General features: G+C 40.4%; 2 protein-coding genes and 1 pseudogene across 2 annotated transcripts; all 3 read left to right on the plus strand.

Moving 5' to 3' along the window:
- Window positions 1–295: 295 nt before the first annotated feature.
- Window positions 296–1906, plus strand: LOC116201460 (UBP1-associated protein 2A-like). Its single transcript, XM_031532707.1, has one exon. It carries the CDS (start codon window positions 397–399, stop codon window positions 1696–1698), a length of 1302 nt encoding a protein of 433 aa, XP_031388567.1. The 5' UTR covers window positions 296–396; the 3' UTR covers window positions 1699–1906.
- Window positions 1907–2659: 753 nt separating this feature from the next.
- LOC116201342 (probable peptide/nitrate transporter At3g43790) lies at window positions 2660–7216 on the plus strand. Its single transcript, XM_031532553.1, has 17 exons — window positions 2660–2892; window positions 3054–3094; window positions 3190–3250; window positions 3343–3445; window positions 3566–3668; window positions 3809–3862; window positions 3953–4015; window positions 4355–4404; window positions 4516–4591; window positions 4688–4900; window positions 5015–5102; window positions 5338–5423; window positions 5560–5667; window positions 5744–5788; window positions 5890–5978; window positions 6227–6270; window positions 6639–7216. The coding sequence occupies exons 1-17, from the start codon at window positions 2757–2759 to the stop codon at window positions 6728–6730; spliced, it is 1452 nt and encodes a 483-aa protein (XP_031388413.1). The 5' UTR covers window positions 2660–2756; the 3' UTR covers window positions 6731–7216.
- LOC116200544 lies at window positions 6787–12739 on the plus strand (annotated as a pseudogene).
- Window positions 12740–12963: the final 224 nt, after the last annotated feature.

Below are 12963 nucleotides of genomic sequence, written 5' to 3' on the forward strand. Positions count from 1 at the left end.
AATCGAATATAAAAAATCCCAATGAATCGATACAATCTTATTCTCAAGATTATTATTTGGTTAGTCTCAAGATTGTTATGGTACTAGGTATTATGGTCCTTTCTATGTAACCGAAAAAAATATGATAAAGAGGCCGAATGCATCTGATCATATTCTTGATCGAGGTGGGAGCTTTATGGGCCTTAAGATTACATAGACTGGAAATTGCGAGGCCGGCCCGGCCCGGCCCTTTTCTTTCCTGGGCCCAGCGGGCCCGAGGTGCGACCCCTTCCTTGCCTCCGCCTGCCCCCGACCGACAAACCCACTCTCCCCTCCCCCCCTCCCCCTTCCGTCTACTTCGAATTCGGAAAATTCTTCATTGGGGAAAAACCCTAGATAGATTCTTCAGCTGCATTAATGGCGAAGAAGCGAAAGTCTGCTCCTCCCGTTGAGCAAGCGCCCAAGGAAGAATCAGAATCAGAGGAAGAGGAAGTAGAAGAAGAGGAGGAGGAGGAGGGAGAAGAAGAGGAAGGATCTGATGAGGAAGAGTCGGAATCGGAATCATCATCGGAGCAGGAAGAAGAAGAAGAAGAAGAGGATGAGGACTCAAAGCGGGAAGCACTGAGAGGGCTCCTGCAACCGTTCACCAAGGATCAGCTCGTCAACATCCTCAAGGAGGCAGCGGCCAAAAACCCTACCCTCGTCTCCGGCGTCATCAAGTCCGCCGAGACGGACCCCATCCAGCGCAAGATCTTCGTCCACGGCCTCGGCTGGGACACCACGAACGAGACCCTGACCGCCGCGTTCCGGCCGTACGGCCAGATCGAGGAGTGCAACACGGTGCTGGACCGGGCCACCGGCCGCTGCAAGGGCTTCGGGTTCGTGCTCTTCAAGACCAGGGCCGGCGCCCGCAAGGCCCTGAAGGAGCCGCAGAAGAAGATCGGCGCTCGGATGGCCTCCTGCCAGCTGGCTTCAGCTGGCCCGGGTGGTCCACCGCCTGACCTGAGCGGGAGGAAGTTGTATGTGGCGAATGTAGCTCCGCATGTGAGTGTGGACAAGCTCCGGGCCTTCTTTGCGAAGTTCGGAGAGATCGAGGAGGGACCGAATGGCCTTGATAAGGCGACGGGCAAGTTCAGGGGCTTCGCCATATTTCTTTACAAATCCGCAGAGGGCATGAAGAAGGCTCTGCAAGAGCCCGTCAAGGAATTTGAGGGTTGCAAGCTAATGTGCTCTGTTTTCGTAGAAGGGCGTGGTGGCAATAAGGCTGGGAGTTCCGGGCAGGCAGCCGCTCCGGCCGGCACGGGCGGTGGCACAACTGCCCCGAACAGTTCTGGAGCTCAGAATTTTCCATCGGGTTTAAATCAAGGGCTGGCGGGTCAGACTTATCCCGGCCCAGTCCTCCTGGGGCAAAACCCGGGATTGGGCGTTTTGAACCCACTGATGGGGAACCACGGCTTCCCAATGGGTGCCCCGGCATTGCTGGGCCGAAGTGCAGCAGCTAACCCAGTTGGCGGGTTTGGTGTGCAGCAGGACATTAACTCTGTAAGCCCGAGCATGATCAATGCCTACGGTTCTCAGGCAGCTCTGCAGGGGATGGGAGTCTTTCAGAGCTCCCAGTTGGGCCAGGGATCAGCTCACGGGTCAGCAGCGGCGGCAGCTGCTCGGGGACAGTCCGAGGCCGGATCTTCAATGCATTTGTCTTCATATTTCCGGAGATAGATCTTAGATGTCCTAGTCCTTAATGTATCCGAGTATCCTTAATAGAAAATTTGTTAAAACGAAAGAACAGAGGCACGTTCCTTCTTGATCTTGTTGACCTTATCGTTATGTTCTCTCACAGTATCATCTACAAGGGCGCCTAATTTGCTTCGAGATGCTACTGATCTGTCTTGGCCCGGAAAGAATGCGATGAGATAGTCCTGTCGAATATTTGTCGCGCATAGGTCTTTCTAGTTTTGCCTTGGGTTTTGTTGGATGGTAGTGTGGCGTTGAACTAGGGGTGCGCAGGTATCTGGACCCTATTTACCCTGTCTTGAAATGGAACCTATTCGGAACATAGAACATGCATTATACCAGAGGTTGGTATAAATTCCGAGTATCTTGTTAGAATTTATAAGCTTTTTTTTGTGTTTTTAAATAAAATCGAAAATGTCTTATCCACTAATAACGTAAAATAGAATATATAAATTTATTTATTTTTTAAATTAGTGACTATTTTTTTTTAATATAGAAATTTCTGAATATAATTATATATATATATATATATGTAATGAGAGAATTATCATCCGAATCTGAGTATCGATTCCGATTCCGATTCTGGATACACTATATGTAAGAATTGAAATCGAACCGGTTTTTACCGATTTTGTATTTTAATATTCGGATTTTATTCCATTTTTAATACAAGCTATTCGGATCTTACTCTAATGAATATGTTTCGATCGATTTCGGGTATACTGGTATCCGTGCCCATCCTAAGTTGAACGAACTACCAGCAAGACAGCACTTTCTGTACCTAACAATTCGATAATTCACTGAAATTGAAATTACACGTACGAAACGCAGTTGATCCGTAATCGAATTTTCATTAAAATTACAGCAGGAGTTGACTTTTTTTTTGTAGGATGTGGGACCAGCGTTCACTGGTCAGATTAAGACAATTACTGCCGCCAAAATCCAAGGAAACTGGAAGAAGCAAAACTGCCAAAAGGTGAAACTGATAAGCTGAAGGAAGACTCACCCACTCGCACCCTCCGACCAACGAGAGCTTGTCGGCCATGGCGGAGTTGGCGGATCGGAAGCCGCTGCTTCCAGGGAGTTGCCCGGGGTGCAAAGTCGACCGCGTCAAGGAAGACCAGATAGGGGTTCCCTACAAGAACTTGTCCTATATCTGGTTCGTCTCCCTCTGCACCGGTGAGCCTCTGCTCGCTCCACCTCTTGATGTGTCTGATTAGCGACGATGATCGAGGAAATCTATGCTCATGATCGATTGCCTTCAGAGGATGATTTCGGTTTTGTGGTGTTTGATCGTGTTGTTCCACTTTACCTTGTTTTTCGGCTTCTGTGCTTTTCAGCTCTGCCGATATCATCTCTGTTCCCGTTTGTCTACTTCATGGTATGTACATCTTGTCTGTCTCTACTCGTCAGCAAGATAATATTCTCCGTGTAATCGAACCGGTTCCCTTTTCACTTACCTGATAATTCGTGCAGATTAGAGACTTTCATATCGCAAAGAGGGAGGAAGATATTGGTTTTTATGCCGGATTCGTGGGTAATAATATGTGCTTATACGTCATCATGTTTAAAAGATAATTAATCTTTACATATGTGAATGCACTTCTCAATAATTATGTTGTCTTATAGGATCTTCTTTCATGGTTGGAAGAGCCCTTACATCTGTTTTCTGGGGGGTGCTAGCAGATCGATACGGGCGCAAACTGATCATTTTGATTGGGACATTTTCAGTGTTAAGTATTATCCTTTGATAAATGATAATACCATCTCTAGTGGCAACTTCACATCGGGAGTTTGTTTTTTAATTTAGCTCCCCCTTTGAGGTGGGCTTAACATCGATTCATGTTGTCAGTGTTATCTTCAACATTCTCTTTGGGCTTAGCACAAGCTTCTGGATGGCAATTGTTACGCGGTTTCTTCTTGGATGCTTCAACAGTCTTCTTGGCACAATAAGGGTACAGTCTCTGCATGTACCTTTGGCTTTGGCATCATATACTCGTCAATGCTCACTAATAATCTTAGTTTCTTCTTGGAAAATGTGCCATACTTTCTATCTTACTTTGCTTTCTCAATGAGACTTTGGCTGTACTTTTAGGCATATGCTGCAGAAATTTGCAAAGATGAATATCGGGCCTTGGCACTATCAGTTGTAAGTAATCGCTGTTTTCTTTTATTTCAAGTAATAACACACAGAAGTAGTGCTTCTCAAGTAAAAGTGGTTCAACTACTTCCTTTTCAGGTTAGTACGTCACGAGGCATAGGACTAATTATTGGCCCTGCCATCGGAGGTTTCTTTGCCCAGGTATGAATATTCTTGTAGATTTTACTGATGATTGGATTCCTAGATACATGTCCATGCTCTCACCCATGTGACATTTGACTTTATAACACCGACAATGTATTCCTCAATTGGACTTTGCGGAAATTCTATCTGCACTGGCATTGGATGCATACAAATAAGAAGCTCACTTTTGTGTCGAGTTTTTGTTCAGAGTTGGAGGAGGAAGTTCTACTGGCCTTACCGCATGCTTTCTTGGTCTTCTAATTCTTGCTATTATCCTTTCTACTGAGTTCTTGTAGAATTTATCATTTTTTATTGGGCTATCAACTTTATCTCAATCTAATTATTAGATGTCTCTAGCCTGCAGAAAAATACCCAACCTTGTTTGGTAAAAGCTCTATTTTTGGGAGGTACATGTCATTAATCTCGTAGAAAATTCAATTCATTAAAATTGTTCGTCTTCCATTCATCTGCAACAGCTGGTTGCTCCTGTCAGTAATTTAGACATGTTCCTTCTGTAGGTTTCCTTACTTCTTACCATGCCTTCTAATATCCCTTTACGCTCTGGGAGTATTCATTTGTTGCTGGTGGCTGCCTGTAAGTATTAATAAGTGAAAAGCTTGTTTATCATCGAGGACAAGAACAAACTGCACGGTTTTCTTCATAATTTTCTAAAAGTTCATACTGGTACAGGAAACCTTGCACACGCACGGCGACATGGAAGAGAAGAAACCTGATTCAAGTGATATGGAAGTTTCTTCTGGTGTAAGTGATGGAATCGGGGGCGTAACTGAAGATGAAGAACACAGGTCATCTTCCAAAGCTAGTTTATGGAAGAATTGGCCTCTAATGTCCACTATCATTGTATATTGTGTGTTTTCACTTCAGGAGATAGCTTACAACGAGGTACATTTCTTGTTTTAATGACTCTTCCATTACAATCATTTGAACTTCGGAATCATTTCTTCAGTTTAAATGCTTGATTTGGTGAAATATGGTGATATTAGCTTTCATTTGCAGGTATTCTCATTGTGGGCAGTTAGTGACAAGAAGTATGGGGGACTGAGCTTTTCATCCCAAGATGTTGGTGAAGTTCTGGCAATCTCAGGCATGTTCTGTAGTACTGTTATAACATATACAAATCGATCGATGCTCTAATTTGTCAGATTCATCAATCTTTTACTGTGGAGTTCACCAAACCAAGTTGTGTGGTGCTCATGAATTGTAAAAGCTGAACGATACTTCATTACTGGAAGGCCTAAAGAGTTGGCAAACGATTCCTTTGGTTCTATATTTTTTCCGGAGATTCAGCTGACTGGTCTGGACTTATGACTTCTTTCCAGGGTTTGGTCTATTACTATTTCAGCTTCTGCTTTATACACCGATGGAGAAAATTCTTGGGCCAGTCACGATCACTCGGCTTTCATCTGTAAACTTCAAATTTCGACATGACTCTTCTTCATTCCTTATTTTTCTTACTCGTTTTAATTTCCACTATCAATCAATTGCTTTGACGAGTCAATCAATCGATTGCTGATCAATTATTAACGGGTCCTAATGTACAGGCTATATCTATTCCATTGCTTGCAAGTTACCCTTACATAGCTATGCTGTCAGGATCGATCCTCCATATTGTATTAAACATTGCATCCGTGTTAAGGAACGCTCTTTCTGTAAGTGCTGGAATTTTTCTTCTCAAATTTTCTTGCCCGATTAGACATCTACTAATGATTAGTAAATTTTGTGAAGGTTTCTGTTGTCACTGGAATATTTATATTGATCAATAATGCCGTGGTAAGTTCCACTTTCAAGTTAATTGAAGTCCCTTACTGTGATGTCACCATCTACTGGCTCAATATCTATTAATATTTTCTCAATGTACTTTCCCTTTGTAGCCCCAACACCAAAGAGCAGCTGCTAATGGAATTTCTATGACTGCAATGTCTATTTCCAAAGCATTTGGCCCCGCCGGAGCAGGTGCCCTGTAAGTCAAAAATCAAACAAAGTACAATCGATAACACCTCCTCCTTTTGGTTCCATGATTTCTTCCATGGTTGTCTGGAAACACCGTGGCACTGCCTTCCCCAAGCATGTCTTGTTTCTTATTGCTGCTCAGTTCTTTCTGATATTGATCAGGCTAAGAGCTCATGTTTCCTTAACCAGGGCTGAGACCCCCTTACCTTCATTTTACGTCACCATGATAATAATGGAAACTTTTATCTCAATTTGCAGCTTTTCTTGGGCGCAGAAGCGACAAGCTGCTTCCTTTCTACCAGGTATGCAATATCCGCCCAAGGAAGCTCTTCTTTGGAATATGTTGGCATTTATCTGCGTCATCAATGTAATTTTGTTCTTTAATGTTTGAAATGACTACTTACATAGCATTTGCTTTGATGGTTCATCAGTGTAGGTTGATAGGCTTATTGTTGTTGAATGCTTAATCTGGCTATGAAAATTGCCGAGAATAGAATGTCCGGTTTATCCCGGTCTTAAGCTTTTTGTCGGGTTAAGTGTGAATCTGTCACGCCTGTTGTTGATATTGACCATTCTCATCTGAAACTCATGGTTCTATAATCTTTCTTCACTAACTAGCATGCACGAGTTATAAGTAAGTGTTTGGGCCATTTTACTCTGATGAATGCAGGCGATCAGATGGTGTTTTTCGTACTGAACTTGATCCAGCTACTCGGTTTGGTCTTAACATTCAAGCCTTTCCTAGCACAGCCCTGTGAATGAAGGAGAACAAATCGTGTAATTGTTGCTTTCCGCAAAAATCGATGCTAAAGCGAGGCATGAAGCATGTGGGCAAATTGCAACTCAAGGGCTAAAGAGAGCATAGCAGCTACTTTCATTCTCCGACTCTCCATCAGGACACAAGGTTCTTGGCTTTTGCATAGATGTAAATATAGGTATAGATTTTAGATATAAGTTGTGATCGGGATGTACGCTCTGTTATATAAGTGATAAGCTATGGGCCTCCATTGTGATCGAAAAAAGAAAAAATAAATAGTGATGCATAATATGAGCTGTTTTTATGACCGACCAGGAAAGGCGAATGTGTTGATACGAAGCCGGTTGGTCATTTGATATGTCCGGTAAATAAGACTAAACAAGATGGAGCAGTAAGGAAGACTATTGCCTGTGTTCTGCATTCGTGTACACCAATTGCTTGCTTATTTATCTTTCAATATATATATATATGAAATTATTTCATGGATTAAATATATGTGATTGTATGTAGAAAGTTTGGATTCGATTCTTTTGCACTAATAGAAATAGCTCAAACTATTTTGTTAAAAAGTATCTCACCTTCACTTTTAATTTGATCATGATCATAATAATTAGTTTTCCGCTATTGCCACCGGACTCGTTCATTAATTTTATTGAAAAGTCGAGCCATAAGAGTTATTTAATATAATAATTACATAAAGAAAAAGGTAAATACATATTTTTTTAAATATATTTTTAACTTATATATGTATAGATATATATAATAAAAATGTTTTAAATATAGGATAAAGGCAGTTTCGGCTGGAGATAGTAATGGATGAATTGGCTTATCCTTTTCATTATTTTTACCTTTTTCTTTCCTTTTTAGTACGACTAAATAAAAGCCACCAGAATAATTTACTTATAAAATTCTTTTATTGTATCATCCAAGAATTCTACAAAAATATTTATCGCTATTATAAATGTGTTTAGTCGTTCACATTTTCGTTTTAGCTATAGGATATGGTGGAAGAATACAAAGATTAATAAAAAAACATAAAGTTGAGAGAAAATAGCAACAACCATTTTAATGATGCAAAATAACATTAGAAGTAGGAAGTTTCGGTTAAAATCGAAAGGCGATATACATATGACTACTGGTTACGATCTCACTAAATTAACCAAGAAGGAAAAGAATTTTTTTTACAAAAACAAGAAAACAGAAAAAGAATGCAAGAGCGAAGAAATCGACTTATTGATCAAATTTTATGTTTGCATCATTCAAATGAGGAAAGCACGAGAGTTCTTGAGATTAAAAAAAGAGAGGATAAAATGAATATATATGTACGCATTTAAATTTGTAAACAATTATCTCTATCTATATTCAAAATTCAAGTAGAGTGGAAGTTGATGTAACATTCTCTTGCGGATGTTATTAAAATAGTGTAAATTAATTACTAGCCACTGAATTATGGATAAATTAATAAATCTTTGGGTTAAACAAAAAAAAAAGCATAGACTTTTTGCATTTTAATAATTTTAACACGGACTTTTTTTTAACCTAAAAAAGTACAAACTTTCGATTTGATAATAATTCTAATACGATGTCACATTTTCCTTAATTTGGACAGAATCAAGGCCACAGAGAGCACCGATGACCCCAATTGGGGGTGATGGCTGGATCACCCCAATTTGAGGGTTCTCTTGATTTTGGGGGTGGGTACCTTGACTCCGACCACCTCCTCTGATTGGAATTGTCGGCGCCCTTCCCCCAATTGGGGCCAGTTGACGCCCTCTGTGGCCTCGAATCTGTCCAAATTAATAAAAAATTGGACGTCATGCTAAAATTATTTTCAAATCGAAGGTTTGTGCTTTTTTAGATTAAAAAAATTGTGCGAGAATCGTTAAAATATGAAAAGTTTATATATATATATATATATATTTGTTATTAACCCTAAATCTTTATACCCTTTTAACTAGCAAGTAACTACTACTCCTATAGTTTTCTCTCTCTTTTCACTATTCTCTCTCCCATTCTCTCTCCCCTAACGTTCTTAAGCTTCTAATAAATTAATTTTTAATTAAACTCCATCTCACAAATTTTTTCTTTTCAATTTTTAATTAGTTTCATTAATTAATAATACAAATAACTTACACACATCTTAAATAATTGCAAAAAATAATCATAATTCTATAGAAAATTTTAAATTTCAAATTGCGGTCAGTGCGTACGACGGGAATGCGTCTTCCGTATATATATATATATATATATAAATTTTAAATTGTCTAATAAAACAGAATAGATACGTGGACAAAACAATACAGAATGTGGAACTGATTTATACATATCGCCAAAGCTCATGAAAGTGTATCTGTATGTAGCGAAGTAGGTGAATGTATTCACAAAGAAAACAGAATTATTCTTAAGCAACTTGCTGGACTTTAACGAGCTGTAATTCTATCCAAAAGTAGATTTCTCGTAAACTTTTATTTAGCTTTTTATTTCTCCACACCATATTATGACTATCTGGAATAAAAGAAAAAAAAAAGAATAAAAATTTGAAAAATCTGCGCCGCCGGCTTTTGGTCCAGTGGGGAGACCAACCTGACGGTTGTCTTTCAGTTGCCTGTGGGACCCACTTAGACAAAAAGTGCCGCCAAAAAATTCCAAGAAACTGGGAAGCAGCAAAAAACCGAAAGAACTCTTCAATAGCTCCTTGCAATCCAATAATTGAAGCTGGCTCAGCTAAACTCACCGACAGTCATACACACACTCCGACGTGAGCTTCTCGGCGAAGGCGGAGAATCGGAACCCACTGCTGCTTCCGGAGAAGAAGGATCCCCGGGAGAGCTGTCCTGGGTGCAAATTCGACCGCCTCAAGGCAAAGCACGAAGGGATCCCTTACAAGAACTTGTCCGACATTTGGCTCATCTCCCTCTGCACTGCACCAGTCAGTCTCTCTCACCTGCGATCATAGTTTTGGCAATGCCTGTCTTCAGAGGATGATTTTGGTTATATCGGCTCTAACATAATGTCTAGAAGTGCTGGTTTCTGTGCTTTTCAGCCATGCCGACACAATCTCTGCTCGCATTTGTGCACTTCATGGTATGTCTTTTTTATCTGTTTCTGCCCCTCGCAAGATAACTCCGTGTGAACGATTGCTTTTTACTTCTCATGCTCTGTGATTTTACCAATAATTTATTCTTCGTGCAGGTTAGGAACTTTCATGTTGCAAAGACGTAGGAAGATATCGGTTTTTATGCTGGATTTTTGGGTAATAATGCGCGTTTCTACAGCATGTTGAAAGGATAATAATCATTATATATAAACACTTACTTTTCAATGATCGTGTTCTCTTGTAGGATCTTCTTTCATGATTGGAAGAGGCCTTATATCTGTGTTTTGGGGAATGCTGGCAGTCCGATATGGTCGGAAACCAATCATTTTGATTGGGACATTCTCAGTGTAAAGTGTCATCTTTGGTTAGATCCATCTTTGGGAATTTGTTTCAATTTAGCTCACCATTTGAGGTGGTCTCAATATCAATTTATCGTTGGCAGTGTGATCCTCAACGTTCTCTTTTGGTCTTAGCGGAAGCCTCTGGATGGCAATTGTTAGGCGGTTTCTTCTTGGATGCTTCAATTCTCTACTTGGCACAGTAAGGGTATGGTCTCTACATGTACCTTGGCTTTAGAATCGTATACTCGTCAATGCTCCCTGATAATCTTAGTTTCTTCTCGGAGCATCTACCACTTTATTTTCTCAGTGAGGATATGGTTGTACTTTAGGCGTATGCTTCGGAAATTTGCAGAGACGAACATCGGGCCCTGGCACTATCAGTTGTAAGGAAATCGCTGTTATTCCTTTTGTTTTTCAGTAATAACATACGGAAACATTGTCTATCAGGCATAACCGGTTCAACTACTTTCCTCTCAGGTTAGTACATCATGAGGCTTAGGACTAATTATCGGCCCTGCCATCTGAGGTTTCTTTGCCCACGTATGACTATTCTTGTAAAATGCTTCAGAAATTTTTACTGACGACTGTATTCTGATTGTTCTAAGTCATAGCTGTCACCGTGCAAAATTTGACTTTATAACACCAGCGATATATCCCTAGATTGGACTTTGCCGGAACCTGTCTGCCCTTGCATTGGATGCATGCCGACAAGAAACTTACTTATAATTCTGCTGTTGGAGACGACATGTGGGGTCTTACGCTGATGTAATTCTTCATATCTATAAATTTTATATCGAATTTCCATTGAAAATTTGATGAGGAAGTTTTTCCGGTCTTACCACATGCTTCATTTGCTTTATGGTGCTTTCACCACACATCATTCTAATGCTCGGATGTCTCTTCGCCTGCAGAAAAATATCCAACCGTATTTGCTGAAAGCTCCATATTTGGAAGGTATATGTCATTATCTCGGAGAAGATTCAATCGTGAAATTTTTTTTACGTTGCACTCGTGTTCAACAGCTTCTTGTTTCCACGGGTGATGTAGATATGTTCCTTTTGTAGGTTTCCTTACTTCCTACCCTGCCTTTTAATATCCCTTTATGCTTTGGGAGTGTTTATCTGTTGCTGGTGGCTGCCGGTAAGTATTAATAATTGAGTTGCTGGTTTATCATCGAGGACTAGAATAAACTTGCAAGGTTTTCTCTAAAATGTTTGTTCCAATGCAGGAAACCTTGCACATGCACAATGACATGGAAAAGAAGATACCCGACTCAAGGGACCTGGAAGTTCCTTCTGGTGTATCCGATGGAATCGGGAGCGTAACTGAAGTTGAAGAACACAAAGCATTCTCCAAGGATAGTTTGTTCAGGAATTGGCCTTTAATGTCCACTGTGATTGTATATTGTGTTTTTTCACTTCAGGAGATAGCTTATAATGAGGTACAGCTTTCTCCCTTCTTTGGACTTCAGAATCATTTCTTCGCTTTGATTGTTTGATTCCGTGATAAAAAAGTGATATTAGCTTTGATTCTTAGGTATTCTCATTGTGGGCAGTCTGTGACAAGAAGTATGGAGGACTGAGCTTTTCATCCCAAGATGTCGGCGAAGTCCTGGCAATTTCAGGAATGTTGTGTGGCATTGTTAAAATACATACACTCGAGCAATGCTTCATTAGTTTGTTAGATTTCAACGATCTTTTACTATGAAGTCCACTGAACCATGCTGGATGCTGCTTATGATGTCCATATAAATTGATTGCAACTCTCAAAACTTCTCGCAGTTCTTCTAAATTGTGAAAACCGAACGGTTACTCTGTCACTTGAAGGCCTAAAGATTTGGCAAATGACTCCTTGGGATAAATTTTTTCCGGAGCTGATTGGTCAGGCTTATGACTTCTTAACAGGGCTTGGTCTATTACTATTTCAGCTTCTGCTCTATCCACCAGTGGAGAAAATTCTCGGGCCAATCACGATTACTCGGCTTTCAGCTGTAAATTTCGAACTTCCACGTAAGTCTTCTTCTTCTCTCATTTTTCCTTCTTGTTTTAATTTCACAATGAATAAATTACCTAAAAATTAACGGGTCCTAATGTACAGGCTATATCCACTCCAATCCTTGCAAGTTACCCTCACATAAATATGCTGTCAGGATTGATCCTCCACATAGTGATGAACTTTGCAACGATGTTAAGAAACGCACTTTCTGTAAGTGCTTGAACTTTGAGTCTTAATTTGTCATGCCCGATTAGACGACTCGTAATAATTACTTAATTATAAGAAGGTTTCTGTCGTAACTGGGATATATATAATGCTCAACAATGCCGTGGTAAGTTCCAGTTTCGAGTTAATTGAGGTATCTTGCTGCATTATCACCATCTTCTGGTTAATTGGTTATTGTAAGTCAGGTTCAACCAAAGTACAACTGTAAGACCTACTCCTTTTCTCTGTTCATGTCAAAGTTAACATACTCTTACTGCAAATTCCTGTCTTGATTCGCAGCTTTTCTCGGGCACAGAAGTGACAAGTTGACTCCTTTCTGCCTGGTACGCCGGCATTTATCTGCATCCTTGACGTAGTTTGTTTTTTCCTTAAACAAATGATCACTTATATAGAATCCAGTTTGATGGTTTAGTAGTGTAGGGGGAAAGTGACGACAATCGCGGGTATGACAATGAGGCTGATGCACACGAGTTTGGAAGTCGGATTCGTGAAGAGGGAGCTGATGCACAAGATCTTGGAGGTTTGCATGTTCCGAGTGGGCCAATCACACGGGCGAAGGCCAGACAAATTCAACAAGCTA

This window comes from Punica granatum, chromosome 3, assembly GCF_007655135.1.
Source record: "Punica granatum isolate Tunisia-2019 chromosome 3, ASM765513v2, whole genome shotgun sequence".
NCBI classification, from domain to species: domain Eukaryota; kingdom Viridiplantae; phylum Streptophyta; class Magnoliopsida; order Myrtales; family Lythraceae; genus Punica; species Punica granatum.

Coding starts and splice junctions, on each gene's coding strand:
- LOC116201460 (XM_031532707.1), top strand. CDS start 397: ATGGCGAAGAAGCGAAAGTCTGCTCCTCCCGTTGAGCAAGCGCCCAAG.
- LOC116201342 (XM_031532553.1), top strand. CDS start 2,757: ATGGCGGAGTTGGCGGATCGGAAGCCGCTGCTTCCAGGGAGTTGCCCG. Junction 5,668..5,743: donor TGTTAAGGAACGCTCTTTCT/GTAAGTGCTGGA, acceptor AATTTTGTGAAG/GTTTCTGTTGTCACTGGAAT. Junction 5,789..5,889: donor TATTGATCAATAATGCCGTG/GTAAGTTCCACT, acceptor TTCCCTTTGTAG/CCCCAACACCAAAGAGCAGC.